At 39.1% G+C, this 20351-nt stretch overlaps 1 protein-coding gene across 1 annotated transcript; it reads right to left on the bottom strand.

Annotated features, from left to right (window-relative positions):
• Positions 1-794: 794 nt before the first annotated feature.
• Positions 795-15234, bottom strand: ralba (v-ral simian leukemia viral oncogene homolog Ba (ras related)). The gene is made up of 5 exons (XM_020090108.2): positions 15101-15234; positions 4798-4991; positions 3398-3606; positions 2580-2757; positions 795-2454 (listed from the first exon to the last, which is right to left on the bottom strand). The coding sequence occupies exons 2-5, from the start codon at positions 4954-4956 to the stop codon at positions 2332-2334; spliced, it is 669 nt and encodes a 222-aa protein (XP_019945667.1). The 5' UTR covers positions 4957-4991; positions 15101-15234; the 3' UTR covers positions 795-2331.
• Between the last annotated feature and the right edge of the window lie 5117 nt (positions 15235-20351).

Genomic DNA, 20351 nt, shown 5'->3' with positions numbered 1-20351 from the left:
CAGAGAGTGGAATATAGAACATGTAGTCATACTAAAAGTCAACTGTACTCCCTTCGTTTTACACACCACAAAGGGAAGACACTTCCTCTTATCCTTCACTGGAAAACTATTTTCAAAGTGATGTATGGTCAGCCTTTGCCTGGTGGTGTAGTCAACCCTGTGTTCACGTTGTGAAATGAGTTTCGCTGACCCGGCCACCCCCAGGGGTTCCACGATGAGAGCCCGTGACTGATTCAACTCGAGGGTTATGTTACACCATCCCTGCCATGTCAGATAAGCATGTAAGGTTAATAAAAAATGGAGGTTGTATATCACTGTCAAATTGAGGAAAAACAAGCTGTTGGCACTCGTTTCTAGATGGCAGAGGAACAATCAATGCAAAGTGAGTAACTGGTTGATTCTTTGACTGAACTGGGGCATGGGATGCCCCTGGGGAAACAGGAAATGACAAGCATAACATTTCACTTAGGTGGTCAATGCCAACGTGGCTGCACAGTGTCCATATAATAAGTAGTTTCATGACCACCATGAAACAATGGAGGTGTTTATGACTTATGTAAGGCTTCTGGGGGAAGCAAATTCACTCATTTAAACTTTTTTCACAAATTAGACCAAATATAAATCATGTTATAGTGGTTATGACAGGAAAATCTGATTTTCCTGGCACGTGTAGCCTAATGGTGAAGACTCACATCACATAACCACGTCATACCCCCTTCCCCCTCCACACTGACAGTTGAATAAAAGAAACTTAGTTTTTAAGGGTTTTCGCACAAACAAAATAGCATCCAGTATTTACAAAGAAAAAAAAGCATTTATTCGGGAAACACTCTCCCTGCAGAGAGACAGAAGCATATTCACAGTAGTATAGGAAGTAAAGGAGAAAAAAAAGGACATGTTACAAAGAATGGTTCAGGCAGTGGTAGAAACATCTTGTTTTTACTGTAGCACTTGATCAAGCAGTTCAGAAGTTGGCACCCTCATCAAAGCTTCAGTAACACAGATGGAAAGGTAAGTTGGGTTTCCTGGTAAATGCACATATGCTCAGGTAACACACTGTACATCCACAAACATGGTTAAAGTTTTTTTTGTAATTTTTTCTTGGCACAAATGTTTCCAAAATCTCCAGCTTGACATCATTCTGCATGAAGCCCACTTCTTAGGCAATGGCAATGTAGTGCATATTATTTGAAAGACCCAGGACTAAAAAAGGAAGGACATCAGTATTGTTCCGATTCTTAAGCAGCTACTGATTTGAACGACATCGTGGGACAGAAGCGTGACAGCCTCCTGGATTGTCGACACCTGTCTCACAGTGCAGAACCAGCAAAGACTCCAAACTTCGACTCTACCCCAAACAGGAAGTAGTCTGCAGTGTGAGAAGGGTGGAAAAGGCCAGAATGCATGAACATGGCAGAGCCCCATGAAGAAAACCAGAACCACTCTCACCTCTCACTCGCTGCTCAGCATACTCATGACAATATTACAGCCTGGCTTTCATGTAGAGTATCTATCAGACATTTCAGGGATTTCTATGACATTAAATCAAGATCAAGATTTCACTTTGCAGCAATAATTCTGAAGACTGCAAAGCATCTTGTGACTTATGTGCACTCACCATGTAAGGCCTGTTAATGGAATTTAAAAAAAAAAAACTTTTTGGCAACAAATATTTAGTTTGCACAATGATTATTCTGTGGTCAAAAAAAATATCACACATCATTGGATCAGCTGAAAAAAGCAGCCTCAACAATGAAAACATTTGACACAGTTTCAACAGTCATTCCAAGCACACGCTGAAGTCTGGACAGATGAGTGAATGAGGCTGACATCTTCACAGACAGGACACTGTCATCATGAATCATTACAAATATGACAGACACCAGCTTTAGAGTTCTAAACTGATAATCATAGACTCAAGGGGTCCATACCAAGACTGAAAATGTGCAGGTTAAGATCAAGAGCAGATGAAGAAATTAAGAGCACTGTTTTTGACAAAGACTCAAGAATTCGGGTGTAAAACACACTGAACCAAAGTCGAAGGCAGTATAATCGCTGAGTTAAACAGTGGAGCAGCAGAGTTAGTGTCAGTGGCAGTTTGGTCACTGGCTTCACCTTGAGCCATCAAGCACTGCAGTCACAGTCACAACAGTGGTTATCTTCCAATGAAACAGCAAAAAATAGTGGTTGAGACTGTTCTAGACACTTAACTACAACGGTTACTAAAAAAAAGATTACATATCCTTTGAATGACAATCGCAATGACGCTCTGCTTTGTTGCCCAACTCCACAGTTGTATTGTGGGGTTGTGTGTTAATGTCCATGAGGAGTTCAAAGTAAACAGCATCTCTCTTTGAAACTCTTCTTGTTCTTCTTATTCTTTCCTTTACCATTTTTGTTTTCATTTTCAGACTTTTTCTTGCCTCGTACTTCACGCATCAGGTCAAAGAATACCTGGAAAGAAGAAAAAAAGAAGAAGAAGAAGAAATCAGTTAAGGGATAAAAAGATACATTTCAAATAAAGTAAATAAAGTTCTGAATATGAATATACTGAGTGTTTTTTGTGTGTATAAATGCACCTTGTCGACGTTGGCTCTGGTTTTGGCTGATGTCTCCACATACTGGACGCCCCACTCCTCAGCTTTCCCTCGGGCCTCATCCACGGACACCTGCCGGCGCTCCTCCAGGTCTGACTTATTCCCCACCACCAGGAGAGGGATCTTGTCCTCCTCCGCTTTCACCCGCAAGATCTGCTCCCTGTCGGCACAGAGCAGATGTGTGTGTTTTTGGTACTTTCACTACTTGTCGCGATGTAAATAAGCTTGTGATGTTTGATTGTTGTTTACAGGTAGGACTGTTGTAAGTACATCCACTTATGTGATCCTTCACTGGTCCACTGCTTCAAGTTAATCAACATTTTGGAGCTGTACATGATTCTACAGTGCTGCTGCCTAAAATTTGCATTTGAGCTTCAGTATTTTGTTCATGTTGAAGATGAATAGAAGCTGTCTAAATCCTCTCAAAACCTTCCTGCCATAACAGATCCACTTAAAACACACATTCACACAGCACAGCACACACACTAGAGAATAACATAAAAGCAGGAGCTGTGGTGCAAGTTCTTCTTAACAATCTTCTTACCTGGATTTGCATTATTAATTTAGGTATTGGCAGAGAGATCAGCAGCAAGAAAATAAATAAATGATTTAAAGCAGCATACCAACATTTTACTGGCTGTTTAGGGCCTTTGCCTACTTTGAATCCATTCTCCAACAATCACAATGACAACTGTTTGATTGATTACAGTCCAGCACCAACATAGTCATTTTAAAAAAATAGTTATCCTCTATTCAAAGTTCATGGAGTGAAGCTTAAATTTACACTCTTTCATCTGTACCTGAATTCAGCAGTGGCGGTGAAAGACTCGTGCTCTGTGATGGAGAAGACCAGTAGGAAGCCCTCCCCGCTGCGAAAGTAGTTGTCCCTGATAGCAGCGTAGTCCTCCTGCCCTGCTGTGTCCAGAATGTCAATCTGGACCTCCTCCCCATCCAGAACAACCTTCTTTCTGTAGCTGTCTGCCTTGGTGGGCTCGTAGTCTTCCACAAACTGGGAGTGAAAAGATTATTTCCTTTTTGAAGCTTAGAAAAGCTGTTAAATTATGCATTTACATGCCTAAAGTGAAGCAAGAGCAGATAATGCATGCAGCTGATGGAGACGTCTACAATAGTTAAAATGGACCTGTCACTGAGCCAATGGAGATCAGACTGATGATTGAAAGCAGCTGCTAATTAGGGTTGGGTATTGTTTGGGCTTTTTGCTGACACCAGTACCAATCAAAACTTTTAAAACTGTACCAGTGCCTAAACAAGGCCAGGACTGATGGCTTTAAAAAAACAAGGGTTGACTATAAGAACAGATTAACTGTTAACAGTCTAACATTATAAATAAAATGAACAGACTACAATAATTTAACACTAAATAACAGTTTCTGTGATTAATATAACAAAATTCTCCAGCTCCAAACTCGTCATCTCCCACCGCCAGGGCCAGGGACGCTCACACTGCCGGCTGATGTGTTGATGATGCTCACTCAAACATGGAGCATCACTCTGCTTTCAAATGCTTTCATCCGTTCACCAGGTGCTTCATAAAGTTTTACATGTTTCCTTCTTTTATGCGGTGTCTGAATCATATCGCCTATGAAGCCACACTTTAGATCATTTACCTTTAGGCATTTTGTTGTCGTGTCAACCCAAGTTTGAGCAAGCTACTGGCTAACTGTAGGCTAATGTTAGGTGCTGCCAGAGCCATGTGAGTTACGTAAATGGAATGTTAACTAAGCATGCGTGCTAATGTTTGTTGCTTGTAAGCAGGGCAACTATTTCAGGGTAAAGCTCAGGCCCCGAAATCTGCATTGCGATTGGGTCTAGTCCTGGCTGTGGTTGATATGACAAACTGATCATATCCTCACTTGTGTAGAGTCAGAGAATCAGTGGCAAGAAAGGGCAACCGACAGCAGCATTTCAATGAAGGTTCCTTGGAATTGCTTCACATTAAAAGTGTTTCTTTGTTGAACCATTGAAATGAAGGCATTAAATGTGGAGCAGTTGCAGAAAGTGCTGAGTTATTTAACCACCAACCACTTATTTAGCCAGTAATTGATACTTACATTAAACAAATAATAAAAAAGTGAACTGGCTAGACATAAATGCTTACTGTTGGAACCGCTGCTTTTCTATCTGCTGTGGTCATTAAGTCACAGCAGTGTCTAGTGTTTAAAGTGCTGTGTTAACTCACCTCATCATACATGAACTGCAGGGTGAGGGCCGACTTCCCCACACCTCCACTTCCCACCATTATCACCTTGTGCAGTGCCAGGGAGCTCTGGTTTTTACTTTTACTGGTCGCCATTGCTGGATTCTTTGCATTCAAACACACACACACACCCGCATTCATATAGTTCTCTGAACCCAAACGGTCACTGACACAACCTGTGAACAAGAGTAGAAACATAGCATTAGCCTTCGGTAAAAAAAACCCATACATAGAGAAGAGAAGTGTGCGGACAAGGGCTGGGACAGATGGTAGTTGTTACTTAACAGCTTTCACTGTGACAGTAACTCCCTGTGCCAAGGCTCTAGGCTTTGCTCCAACAAATCTTGAATCCTCACCCCCCACCCCTCCTATTAAAGTGCCAAATTGCCTACTCATGAATCCTAGATCTTTATAAAGTTCGCCATCAAAAGGTCATTGCAGCTGATCAGTAGTAATGAAGCTGTCATTCTCCACTGCAAGACAGCATCGTGTGCGAAACCCCTTCCATAGAAGATAGACGTCACTGGTCATCTATCTGCTCAACGATGGCCCTGCCCTTAGAAGGTGAACATGTAGTCTACTGCTTCTGCCTGACGCCACAACGTGTCGACCAGAACTTCCAACAGAGCACAAACTGACAGTCAATGACTGCATGCCATGTCTTCACTTGCATAGCCTGTGGACAGACAGGAAATCATTGTATCACTAATGTCACATATGCACAGGGTTTATTAAAAGACAAGGATATATTGTAAATAACTTTGCAAGGACAATTTTGTTCATTATGTCTTTGACCAGAGAGGACTACCTCTCCATTAGATTACTGAGTCAGGGAGGCATGAAATGTTGGTCATTTTCTCAGTTGGACAATAACTGGCAAAGCAATGAAGACTATTTATAGTTGTATCCACAGACATTACCATAAAAATGATTGGATATTGGTAAAAGTTTCATTTCAGAGCATCACTAGTTCGACTATAATGGTACACTGCATTAAAACGATAATTAAAACAGGCAGTGATGGCTGTTTTAATGGTGGTTTAATCCTTCAGAGACTCTCTCTATCATTTTGCCTTTTATTGTAATGGTCGAAAGTTGTAAGTCAGTGACAGAAGATGTGACAATAGTGAAATCCTGTGCCTGCATCAGAGGATGTATCCTAACCCGATGAGACTGAAGAGCCAATATCCTGTTTTCTTATAAGTCAAAGCCCACCACTTCCTGTGGACTCACATACAATTCTGACAGTGAATACACAGTTGATATCTTAATTCTACCTTTGGCGATCCAAAGGTCAAGAATAAGCAACAACTGTAAACCCACAATGGTATAATGAGAGACTAATAGAGCTAGTGCTGTGACAGACTTGGTATCTTGGGGCCTTTTTTCTTTGCTTTCTTAACCAACCTCATTTCCACGCATGAACTCCTGGACATAGTCTCTCCTATCCCCTCATGATCCTGGTCAGCTGATAGTATCCCTACTAAATTCCTTAAAACATTTCTTCCAGTTATTTCCCTCTATCCTCGATCCATTATCAATCAATCTTTCTCTTCCCTGGCTGCATACCTGATTTTTTCAGGATGGGCAGTGTGTTCCCTCTCCTCAGAAAACCTTCCCTAGATACCAACACTAAGGGCTCCTCTCCAAATTCTTTTCTAAAAAAACGTTGTTGTCCACCAGTTTCTAATACCTCCTAAAAGCATACTTTTATTACATAAGCTTATCTTTTCTCATTTAATTTACTGTAACTCTCACTTGTATTCCTCGGTCCTCCCAGCTCGTCTTCAGCATGCCCGAAATTCTGCAGCAAGACCATTAACTGATACTGGTTTTCAGCTCCACGTCACCCAAATCCTTGACTTCCTTCACTGGCTTTCAATAAAATATAAAATTGATTTCAAAATTCTATTAATTACATGGCTCGTGATTGTGTAGCCAAGATGCTGAGCCCTTTTACAAGTTTTCAGCCTCTCTGATCATCTGCTCTCTGCAGGTTATCTGTTCCTCGTTCATATTTAAAATGCAAGGGTGATAATGCTGTTGAGGTTGTTGCTCTTAAACTTTGGAACACAGTTCCTCTTTCCATCAGATGTGCTGAATTTGTGCTTTGTTTCAAAAGGCTTCTGAAATCTCATTTCTACAGATTAGCCTTTTTATAACACTCCACATTGGCCTTAAGCTATTCTTTATTTTGGTTGCATTCTTAATTCATGTGTATGTGTACGTATGGATGTATGTTCAATCGTATGTAGTTATGCTTGTGAATGTCTGTTTCTTTGTATTCCTGTATTTTAACCTATATTTGAAGCACTTTTTAACCGTTTTGTGCTATAAAAGTAAATTATTAAAATGTTATTCTCTCCCCACATCATTTTATCTCTATCTGTAGAAAGATTCTGTCGCTTCCTCTTTGAATGTCAAACTAATGGGAACAATGAGGTGATTCATATCATTATTCACAATCTGCTCCTCCCTAACAGTAAACATTTCATTTCAGCTGACACAGTGAGGTTCACCAGACCTGAATGAGGAGAGAAAACTTTGGCTCTAAGAAGCACATGAAAGCAGTAAAAAAAAAAAAAAGGACAGTGACATTTCATCGTTGTTCCACGTAAGCATTGTAAAGTGTCATAATAGAAAAAAAGGATTGCTACATAAATGTGCAGTTGTGTATGTGAGCATCTGCTGCAACATTTCCTTGCATTGTCCAAAGAACAACATGTCATTTGTATCAAATTAACCTTCAGTTCAGTATGCAGAAGTTAAAGTGTGATGATAATGAGGACTGCTCCCTCTGATCAGGAAGTAAAGTCTGACCTGTGCTCTTCCTGTCTTTGTTATCAGTAACCAGGCCAGTGAAAGGGTTTATGGAAAGGATACACCCCCACACACTCATACAGACACCAACAACACTGAACTCAGCACTTTATCATAGAGGTCACCACTTAAATTATTCATTTCTAACCCACTTTCCTGTGTGCATGTACACTACAAACAGATTGTAATGATTTGAATAAAGCAATCATAGTTAATTCACTGATGACAAAAAAATGCTTAGCACAAGAAAAGTGCTTAGTGAATACTTTCCAAAGGAAGATCGATATTTTGGGGTTCCCTGCCATATTCCCAGGTCAACACAAGTTGCACTCAGGGTTAAAATAGATGGCACTGGCAAGAAAGAAATGAATATTTAGGCCTGACCCAGATATTGAACTGCAGTCTTCTAAGGTAGAGGTCTGTTTTAGGGGATGTCGGGTTATGGAGGGAGGGGCTCTGGCCTTACAGACCACTCTGGTTGCTAAGCTCCTGAAATATAGATGACACCAGTGCAGTGTGGGTTACAGGGATTCATTAAGATTCCCTGTGGAGAAGGGGCCAGTTGTTCCCTCCCTGCACATCTTAACACTTTGGCAGTGATGCGAAAAGGTTGCAGAGACTTACACAGATACTAATAAAAGATTACAGCACACATATCAAGCCAAAGAACCAATGTTGATGTTACCAGACATTGCAAATAGATTTCCTTAAATCTTTCAAAAATGTACATCACTGAGTATGCTTTGATTGATTAGGAAAATGAGCAAAATCAGCTGTATGGCTAAAGTAAAAATGAATGTCGTGTACTGAGATGCCTTGTTGAAATTCAAAATCTCTGAGCCACAGTTGAGCTCCATGACTCTCCCCCTGTCTCTCTCTCTCTACATTCCAGAGGGCACAGGGGTGAGGGGATTTCCTCTCCTCGTCTAATGGAGAAAACAGGGGCTTTCTCAGGCCCAATAGTGAGCCTCCAAATTCCAAGGATTTGAGAAGGAGATTAGCTCACTGTTATTATTCCTCTCATCATCTCTACTGGTCATCTGAGTCAACCAAAACACTCTGAGGTGGCTCAGTTGGTCTGTGGTTTAACTTTAACACTGTGATATAGCAGTGATGCTACGTGAATATCTTACAGAAGATACAGGATGTGGTGTCATTTCAGGGAAGAACATTTATGGTGGTATTCCTCTCAAAAATGTAGTTGTATTCAACCCACTTGCACAACTTGTTGTACCTCTCAATTTTCAAACTTAAACCACTAACTCCTGTTATTCTCCCTGATGCCACTGAATAGAAAGCTCCCTCACAAGTGCCCCACCTCAGAACTCTTGCTGTGTCTCATCCAGTTTCTACCAATGCAAGACAAATGTTATTCTACTGCAGCAAATGTGAAGGGAGAGCTTCTGGACTGCTGCCTGTCTACCTAGTCATAATTACCACTCTCTGTGACCAAAACAATAAACTCTAGATGAGTCACCAGTCAGGAGAAACGTGCAAGAATGGGTATTCTGTAACGCACAACAATTGGGATTTGTTTATCACCCAGCAACCATCAATTTAACAGCAGAGGAATTTGCATAAACATTTTCAGTCAAAACACAGCAGTTTTCATGGTCACTGCCAGAGAAGCTGAGAAATTATCTAGACTAACTAGACAGTATACTGCGGTAGCAAGGAAGACACTTTCAAAAAGCATTCCACAGTGCATACTAACAAGTCTTGGCCAGCGGAGTGCACAGAGGAGCCTTTGACAAAACTGGGCAGCTAAGTCCTTCATGTGCTACAATCCTTCCTACTTCAGCAACCCTGAGTGAGCTGCTTTTTTCAAATACATCTCTATTCTTAACCTTTTTTTCTTCTTTCTTACTCTTGTGGAAATAATCTTTGAGGTGCAAATGTTCACGGTCTTCACTGATCCCCTTAGTTTCAGAAAGATTTTCACAGAACATAATGTTGTGATATGGACGGAACACACATTATTACACAATTACATTGGGATGCCAAAGCTTTTGGCCTGAAATGCACACAACAATTCTCTTCTAACCTCCCTGCAGCTGTGAGATGTCATCTAAACATTCACATCTTTTCCATTACCTAAGCATTCCACTGCACTGATCCGGGGCGGGAGGAATGAAGAGTTCAGCTCTCAGTTTGCATCCATGGACAAATCTATTCGTTCCTGCAGAGTAACTCCCTACTGCCCACTTATCTCCAACTTGCTATTTTTTTTTTGCCTGGCAGGAAACAACAGACTCAGTTACATACCACCTACACCATGCTAGGGGCCTGTGGTGCCATCATGGTTTAAAACTGGCGGAGCTGTAAACCATGAAAATACCAAAGATAAGTCTATCTAACATCCACTGATATCCCTCTCCACTCCTAGCTCGGATGGATTCTCTGGGTCTGTGGTGCCTGTAAACCTCGCTGCTTGTCGGGCTAGCATTTTGAAAAGCTTGGACAGTCAAATGCCTTCTGCAATGCAATATTTACATCCTGGGACAACAGAGCATACTGTAGCCTACAGCTTTGACACAGCAGACATAATAAGAAAGCAGGGGTCCCTTCTTTGTCACCAGCTTCAACATATGGTGAATGGGCACACAAGAATACATTTATGGGCTGAGACAAACCTCTCATTGCATGTTTGTGAAAGGGTGTCCTTGTCTGAAGGAGCACAGCAAACGTTCAGAGTGCAGGTGCAGATGAGCGGGATTTCAAATATCCATACCCAATCTCAGTCTGCAGCCTCAGGATACTAGCAAGATAAAGTCGTGTTAGCATGCTGTTGACATTGCCAGATGAGTAATGACAAGCGGATTTAACATTGCATACATGAAGGTTACTGCTCATCATTTTCAAGCCATGCTTATCTTTAACTACCTCCGAGGCACCACAATGGACATGAACTTGTAATTGGTCTTGTATTTATTGTGCTCTTCTTATCTTGTAGACTACTCAAAGTGCTTTACGGTATAGTTTTGCCATTCACACACACATTCATACAATGCATCTATGTGCACATGTTTTTCACTCGCACACTGCCGATTCAGCCATCAGGGTTTCAGTGTCTTGCCCAAGGAAACTTCAGCACATGGAATGGAGGAGCCAGGGATTTAACCACCAACCTTCTGCTTATCTCTACCTCCTGAGCCACAGCAACCCTGTTTTGAATTGTTCAAACTCGAATCACGTTTGAAACATGCACTTCATAATATTAATTATAAATAATATTACAAACACGTATTCAAAAGAAGTCACGTGAAGTGAGAAATAAAAAAACTCTTAACCACAATTTTGTATTCATCAGCTGGACTTTTGAACGGCCATTAATCTTTGGTCACTACAACATTCCATAACATATTGTACATCACATGAATATAATACAGTCAAGTTGATTATAGCATCGACTTACTACATTATTTATTATTTTCCCCCCCATGAATAATTGTTCTCTCATAAACACATAGGAGAAAAGATAGTCTCAAACTGAGTTCTTGTGCACTTGTGGTATATTTGACATTCCTTTGTGACTCCATGATACGTGACTATATTTTGTAAGAAGACAAACACACCCTTCACAGTTAGCCTCCTCACCAACAGGCTCTACTCACTGGATGCCAGCAGTGGGTAAAGGGGAATTGATGCATCTAAAAAAGTTGAGTTATCATAGTGTTCTGCAAATAAATATTTGCACAGCTTGTTCCTCTTTCAGAAAGAAACAGGATGCTCTGTTTTTCATTGCTTTCATAACTACTGTATATGCCAGTGCATCAAATTGGCTGCCTTGGGGGAAGAAAAAGATCTGTCTACATTTAAAGTAATTGATTCTCTGGAGGGGCGTATGTAATTTTCTTATTCACAGATCTTGAACAAGAGTTGGGATTTCACAATTTTAATGTAAATGCAGTTATAAAAATCATTGTGCTGAACTTTAAAATTGCTAAAGACAGCAGGATTCTCTCTGTTTTAAGATTAATATTTTTCTTGGTTTCCTTTTTTACCTTTTTACGAATACCAAACAAACAAAAAGGAAAACTACAATAATTCTCCTATATGTACCTGTCAAACAAATATTGTGGAAAATAGCCTTTATTCTGTCAAATGATTGTCGCGATCTGCAAATATCTGCTGAATGAGCAAAAACACTTTCAACAAAACCAAGTGTATTCAGCATTCTGCACAGAGGCAACACTTATTTTAGTTCCTCTTGCATGGTTCAAATAGTAATTAACTGACACAGTCACACGAAATATGTAACCCTCCCTTCCTCCTTGCTGACAGGCGGCAGACAATTGATGGCGGCCTGGTATGCACTTATCTACATCATCTACCATCCCCTACAGATTATCACTCACTTTATAAGTCCAGTAAAAAAGGCCTTGCACTGGTCTGTGTGCCCTTGCCCTTCACTTTCACTGCCAACATCATTAGCAGATGGTTTTCTGACTCCAGTGCCGTTACGCACCAAGAGCCCAGGTCATTAGGGAACCTCATCAGAAAATGAAAAACTGATCATAAAAGCAGATGGAGCTCTTTGATATGGGCCAGCTAGATTGTGTCCAAAACAAAGGAAATTATATGCAGAAAATGTTTTCCATATCCTGATAAGCTGAGGCAATAGCAGGGAACAGGGCTTAGCATTATGAAAATCATTCAAGTGAGGACGAGGTTGGGGCATAGGAATAAACATCCAGAGAGTCTTCAGAGTGAAGGAGGAGGAATGCAGGGCCAGTTCAGCCTCATTCGCAAAATCTCTCCCCCACTGACATCACCGCTTACTATAGGTCTACAACTACGCAACACCTGCACTTTGACAGGCTCAGATACAATCCTGCTGTGTTGTTGTTTTTGCTTTAAGAGGTTAAAATGTGGCCAAAGTTGGTTCAAGTCAATCAAGGCACTGACCTGTTGTATTAGCCTGGATTTCACTGGAGGGTTTTAACTTCCGGTGACAGTCAAAATGTTGATTTAGGCTTTTTCCTGAATACTGTGAAATTTTAGTTTGTGAGAGAAATAATGATATGGTGCTGTAGGGAAAACACTAAATACTTGGATGGTGTAGTTATAGAAAACACCTCATCAAAAAACCGGAGCTCTAGAACAATTCCTGAAGGTACTTCCCTGAAAATGTTGCGATTGTGCTTGAATCAGCATTTAGCATAACATTTAACGAGGGGTTGACAACATGTAACTCCAGACATGTTAATGGCTGACTTGATTCTAGCTCACCAAACAAACAACTTAAGCAAACACTCAACAATGAACATAAAGCTGAGGATACACATGACAAGTTTATTACTCTAAAATGTAGGAGACCTCACACGCACACAACAGCTATATTCACTAATTCTGAGAGAATACTGACACTATGCACTTTACATAACTTATGTCTGAGTACTGTGAAATCAGCCACCAACAAACAAACCTTAGTGATTATGATATAGCCTGAGGGATGAAAACTTTAGCCCCAGGTGAATTCTAATACAACAGAGAAAAGATCATATAACAGTGATAATAACATACTAGTATTTGTTGTTGTGTTGTGTCTGTGACCCTGACAGGACTGTAATAAACACAAACAACACGCTACAGATGAAAATGCAAAAATTAAAAAAAATATCTTGCGTTGAAGAAGCTTTAATTTGATGGACCACTGTCCTTAACCTCCTTTATCTATATCCAAACAAGAACAGGGGTGATAAGAAGTGAAAAGGTTACACCCATCTGCAAACCGGACCATCAGTAAACACAGAATACATGTCCATCACCCTGCACCCTCACAGGACAGTGTATATATGTAAACATCACTCACAGAAAGTTGACTTTGTTGCCTAAACATTTACATCTCTATACTACTTTGACCTTTCTGTTGACTACTTCAGACTTTCTGTTCAGACTTGGTATTAACATCTGTCCTGAGAGAAATTGGACAGTGTTACATGTGTGTGTTCACACAGATGTTTACATATGTTACAGATGACAATGAGTGTGTCTAAATGAATGAGAGAGAGAAAGAGAGTGAGCTGAGTCAGGAGGGACTGAGTGAATGAATGCACGCAGCTATGAAGAAGAAAAAAAAAAATTTAAGAAAAGTACCAGTCATTATGTGGTGATCAGTGCTGGTACTGTGGAAGTGGCCACAAACAAACCAACGTACAAAAATATGTTTGATTTATTGTTAAACTTTGGGGTCAGAGGACGTCATCTGAGAGGGAGATATTTCCTTTGTGGCTCAGGATGCATCTGCGTTTACACAGCGAGAAGATAGTGGAAACATGCGTCCCAGACCACCTTTGAATGTGTTTTTTTTGTGATCAGAACCCAGGATGCATTTGGGTGCATTCAGCCCTGCACTTAAACCTGACCACTTGTGATCGGATCACTCAGGACGGATGTAAATACACAACAGATCTAATTTATTTCTGTGGATTAGACATTTAAAGGACATCTTATATGAGATATACCAGCATTGTGCTACATTAAAATAACTGCTTTACTAGTGTGTTCACTGTCATTATGACCAGAGAGTCGCAACTTCTTCTTTTAACTTCTTAAAACCCATTTTTATAGACTTGCTTCCATGAGATATACTGATTTTTATCGCCCCCCCCCCCCTTTTTATAACTTCCCTTCACTTATTTGTATTGTCATTTTACTGTTTTTACGTGTTCAAGTTTGAACTGACATTTCTTGCTCTGTCGTCAAAGCACTTTGTAAGCTCTGTTTTTAAAAAGCGGTGTATAAATTAAGTTTATTATAATATCATTATTATTATTATTATAAGGCTGGGCGTTTTGTTGACAGTTAGAATTACAGCTGGAGAAACCCTGAGCCAGTTTGGGTGTGTCCTCTCAAGAGGGAACACTAAATAAACAGAGTAATCCTCTCCATCTAAACACATACACACACACACCACAGTCCACTGGCTCTAGTAATCAGGCGTAGCGCTGTTATAAGTGAACCCAGTGAACGTGTCTGTGGGTTACAGCTGTCAAACACGCAGGGGAAGTCATGTGTGCGCCGCTGGACAATAACAGGAGCGGACCATCACCGATGAACACTCTTCAGATAAACAGTTATTTCTAGAATGAAAGAGAACACACTCACACATCATTAACATCCCCTTTACACGGACCGAGTGGTCTGAGGTTAAAGCAGAAGTTAACACCGAGTTAAACGGTGCCTGCTGGCTAACCTGACGAGAAATGACCATTAGCATGCCGGCTAATGTTGACGCTAATGCTGGGTCCGTTGAACATGAGCAGAATGAGCAGATAACGAAAGCTAACCACGACTGACCAAGTGTTGCACCCATTTTATCCCTGTCCCCCTCTCTCTGTGTCTGTCCCTGTGTCCGTGGGCTCGCTCCTTGAAGCAGGTGAAGGGTTTTACTATCGCTCTCTAAAGGTCTCGTCAACAAACACACACGTGTGTCCGCGGGGACACGTCTGTGAAGTCTTACCTCAGTCACCCGTGTCTCTGGTGGATGTTATCTGGACGCCTGCATGAATAGTGGATTTGGACTCATCGACTTCCCTGATACAAACCGCTCCTGCAACAAAAGCCCCACCTTCCGGATGTGAGGCTACACATGACCGGAAGTGCCGACAGCATCACATGGGACTGTATTTAGAAAGGCCTGTCATCATTTTTTTTCTTCTTTTTATACTCACTCTGGTTTTATGTGCTGTTTTTGTATTGACCTTTGTAATATCCACTCTTTGATTCTAATAAAGAAGTTTTTTTCTTTTTTTTAATTGCTAAAATTATTAGATTAGATTAGATATACTTTATTCATCCCACAACAGGGACATTTACTTGTTACAGCAGCAGAAAGAAAGTGTAGCATACTCTATTGAAATTAAAGTTGAAAAGGCAAAATCACAGAAAAAAAAACAGACAGAAATTTCTGTAACCTACACAATATAAAGAAAACAATCAAACTGCAAACAGACAATGTGCAAAAAGGTACTGAGGATAAAAGAGTGGCATGATATCAAAAGTATTGTGATATAAAGTGACCATAATATAAGTAATATTGCAAGAGTAAGTGACCATGACATGAATAATACTGCAAGGCATAAATGAAATAAAATGAAACAAGAAAATAGTATATATGTAATATTACATATTATAGCATGTAATATGATACTGGAGAGTTTTATGAAATTACATCGTCTGCAAGAAAGTCTGGATGATTGCTCATAAATACCTGATTGTGAATAAGATAATGGCAGAATTATTTACAAATATTGCCCTGCCAATCATGGGGAAATTCAAAAGAGACATAATCAAATTTATAAGTACCACCAGGAAACTGTGTTGCATCTTTGTTTGTTGATGTCCCCACACCACAACATTATGGCAATCTTTAGTAGATTTGTCACTGACAGTGTTCTCAAAGAATGTGTAATGTTTCTCTCATTCCAAAACAAAAAGAAGGTACGTTTATTTTTCACATCATAAAAGTATGAATCATTTAGCTTTTTGTTTATCCATACATGTAATTTTAGGAATTATATATTATAATATTTTTAACTCTACTTACGAAAAGGCCTTTGAAACCCTTTTGCTAATAAAACTACTTGAATTGTGGAAAATCCAAATACCTGTAGATTAATGTTCTGCCATTGAATTAATAAATTGATCAACAAATTAAATGATTGTGCCTCTTACCCTTTAAACGGAGGCATATTTCATGAGTGAGCCAAGTGATTTTGATTTTTGCATTAATTAATAGAAATCACTGGCTGTATAGATTGTTACAGTACACATCCCTATATCCGGATGTTAGCGACAGAGCTTGTAAAATGGGCAGCTGTGAGATTTAATATCGTAAACTGGGTTAATGTCAAACCACTGATATGTCCTTTTAACAATAAAACTATATAAAACAATGAACCTTAATCTTTGACTAAGCATTAGCACTTGTAAAAGCTTTAAGAGTTGCTACCGTTTAAAAAATGCAAATAAAACTGTCCTACTATATTACACAAATAGCTGATGCCTGGTTCCGCCTGCCTTTTGCAAGTCACAGCCAATGAGCATGTAATAAATTTTTATTTATTTGTTGGCATAATATAGGATTTCACAGCATGTTATCTAATGATATTATCTGAACAGACATGTAGAAACAGACATCTTGTAGAAATACACCAGAATCTCTTTCTGTATTACATTATTTTGATTGAACATCATATTTTACAGATTTTATTTTCTCTTAAAATCTTCGCTATAGAGAAGAGATCAACAATAAGACAGGTTCAGTTTCAAAGACAGTGTTAAACATATAAGACCCATGTTGACATTAAAATGAAGCCTGGCGTAAAGTAAATGTAATCTACTGTGTCTGACAGTACAGGCAATGCAATGTTTTATTGCAATACTATAATAGAACACACTGTGACCCTGAAGGAGAATATGTTAGAATTGAAAATAAATGGTTGGATGCTAATGGTACAACTGGGGGCTGTTTTGGGTCATTTGTAGAGTTGAGTAAAAACTTGTCACCGTGCTCTCCTCTCCCAACAGATTCAGTAAACCAGGTGAGCCCACATGGCCTCTAATGTGAAAAAGAGTATAAAGGTCTGCACATAAGGCATGTTACTTTATCTTCTTTCAAATGCAGCAGGGGAATGGAGCCATTCTACATATACATATACAGTATGTGTCAGGTCTCAGTTCTCTAGTGTAAGGGACTGATGAGGGGCAGTTTGTACACAGGCTTTTTTAATGCTCTGGAGGCTTTTTCTCACATATGTTCTTGGGCGTGGACATAAAAAGAGCATCAGTCTTGAACATACATGTGAGTAAAGAATTTGTGTTTTATTGACTTGGATAAAATACAATGCATTGATATATATAAAATGAGAAGCAAAACCTACAAAACCTAATTAATTTCATGAGGAGATTTAAACTCAATTGACGACCATAATTGGAAGCTTAAATCTACTATGTGTGGACATGATATCACAACATAGAGAGTATTTCTTGATGTAATTAACAAATTAAATGTACAGGGATTTGTGGCTTGCACCCATTGTAGACAGAAAAAATAATTGCATTGGACATTTTATATATTTAGTGTCCCCCTCAGGCCTTAATGAGGATTTTGACACTTCACTCAATCTATACTTATTTGCCCTCATTCTATTCATGGTCTTTATTCCTTAGATTAATCCAAATTTAAACATGACAAAGTAATTTTGCTCAATCAAATACATTAATAAAAAAAAATGATGGTAAATAAACCAATTTAAAATATCTGACATAAATGGATTAAATTGATTTTAAATAAATGAAGTTGAATTAACCTTAATTCAACAAAATAAATTGAATTGTGTTAACTCAAAGCATTGATCTATTGGGGACTACAGGCTGAGAAGAATAAATGATGATACACCAGGTTTTGCCACTGTGAGCCCACTTTTCATTTCCCTGTCTCTGTGGAGGTAATGGTGTAGTGATTGTATACACCTCTGAGTATTTCTGTTCCCTAAGTCCTGCTCCATACAGAACCTAAAAATGTACATGTCAATGCTCCATTCCCCTGCTGCTATTAAGAAGGCAGGACAATAAACTGAAGAACAGCGAATTGAGGTTGCAGACCTGCGTATTCTTATTTTAGGTCATATTATGCCAGAGGCCCTCACTGATGCATTTGCAGAATCCTTGGAGAGCCATCCATCCCAATAAATATATGTGCAACTTCAGCACTAAGCCGAGTGTGTGGAACCACCTGTATACAATCATGTCCTATTAGATATCTCTCGGCTGACAGAAGTGGACAGACGCAATGTCTCACAGTCTACAGTCCTGCCACCATAAGTACTGACGACTTGCTGCTGCAGCCGGATAATGATGCAGAGCTGAGAGAGACAAAAATCATAATGGATCCATTTCAGACCCATGTACCAAAGCCACCAATTATGTTGGTTCAGAGTTTTTCTGAGTTATACAACTGATTCTCAGATTTTTTCAACATTTGCCATCTGATGACTGCTAACTAACAACAAATTGAACTCTCACAATTTGCACCATATCGATTTACAAGTGGCTAACAGTGGTCTAAAAATGGCCACGGTTAGTGAATGTGAAGACCCCTCAATGGCCTCAGCAGCCCACAGAGATGTACAGTACATACTCACACTCGGTTGGTCACTTTATGTAGTCTAGAGTATAGAATTTTTTGTCATGCACATTATGTGCTAATGCAGCCTGAAACAGGTGTAAGCATTATGTATATAAGGACAACGTACAAGAAAAAAACAGCAGCTGATTAGCAGCATCAGTAATAAAACTAAACAAATAAACCATCCTGATGTTATTTTCCAAGATTTAGAAACAAAGTTAGCCAACTCATGTGCATTCAAATGAAACAAGCGTTCCAGTCTGGTGCACCAGAACATTTCATGTGATATCGATCAGACTGTGTATAGACTGGAACAAACGTTTTCTTGTCCTTTAATACGACACCAAATTTAATACTATAATGTTCAACAACAGGCATCATATGGTTTTGCTGTTTAACCATTCCATGAATTGTCTTCAGAACAATTGAGTTGAGAGCCTAAAATAAAGATATGTTCTGTACATTTAAAGACCTTCATTGCTCTCAGGGGTAAGGGTAAAAATCATTCTTTATTTTATAGTGTAACCGAGTATTTAAAGAATTTCTTTCTCAAATTAGAAGCAGTTTTAAAATATTATTGTGCCAGATTGATCTAGATAAAAAACAGTTAGAACAGATCTTAATAATTTGTCTGAACACTTCTTATTCAGAAAACGAATTCAATTTCTAAGAGGTGTTGAACTGGGGACTGAGAGTTTAAATAAATTACATAAATATATATATATATATATAAATAGATCTAAGAAACATATTTCCCTGTGTGCTATATAGCCTCATTTACAATTTAATGCCATGAATATTCACCCTCTGTCTAGACAAGCATTTCAATTTTTATTTTAAATTTCAAACTTTCTTATCAAGCTGTTCCTCTAAAATTTTTGTAAAATTAAATTGTAATAAATAATGGCTATAAAGATCTTAATTGTTGAGACATGATGATAATGATGATTACTTTTGTTATTCAGACTCAGGATCAAAATAAAACCCACCACAACACGGATTGAGATACATACAAAATATATTAATATTAATGCCTCCACAGTAAGGATTGGAAATGAGTTGTAAACCTAATTTGATGAAACCAAGATGATGACATTTAGTCACATGAGCTTTCATAGGGCAGAGCTGAGAGTGTGGACTCCTCACAAACCTTTCATTTGCACTCGACAGTCTCTTCAGTAATAATCTCATAGAATCATAGTTAGCACCTCCATGTTTCTGTCAGCTTGCTTTTTTGTAGTTTGACCACAGGTGGGCAGTACAGGGCAATATGTGCAATATACTCTGACATAGTCACTCCATCTGTGCACCAACTAAACCTGCATAAAATGTTTGCTTGAGCAATCGCCATGGCTGTAGATATCCTCATCTGTCATCCCATACAATGACCAAGATATTTTTAACTTATTACTGAGCTGAGTTTATTTAGTATTTTTTTCTCACTGAGTTGCTATCATCATGTTTACACTGTGTTAGTGAGTACAGTCATCTTAATTTAATCCTTTACATTTTCAGCATTCATCTTGAGTTGATATGTTGTTATTAGTTATTACAGTCTCAGAGACTAAACGTTACGAGTAAA

The sequence above is a fragment of the Paralichthys olivaceus genome, chromosome 10 (genome assembly GCF_024713975.1).
Source record: "Paralichthys olivaceus isolate ysfri-2021 chromosome 10, ASM2471397v2, whole genome shotgun sequence".
Taxonomy (NCBI): domain Eukaryota; kingdom Metazoa; phylum Chordata; class Actinopteri; order Pleuronectiformes; family Paralichthyidae; genus Paralichthys; species Paralichthys olivaceus.
Note: the sequence above shows the minus strand (reverse complement) of the source record. Positions and strands in the feature narration are given on the sequence as shown.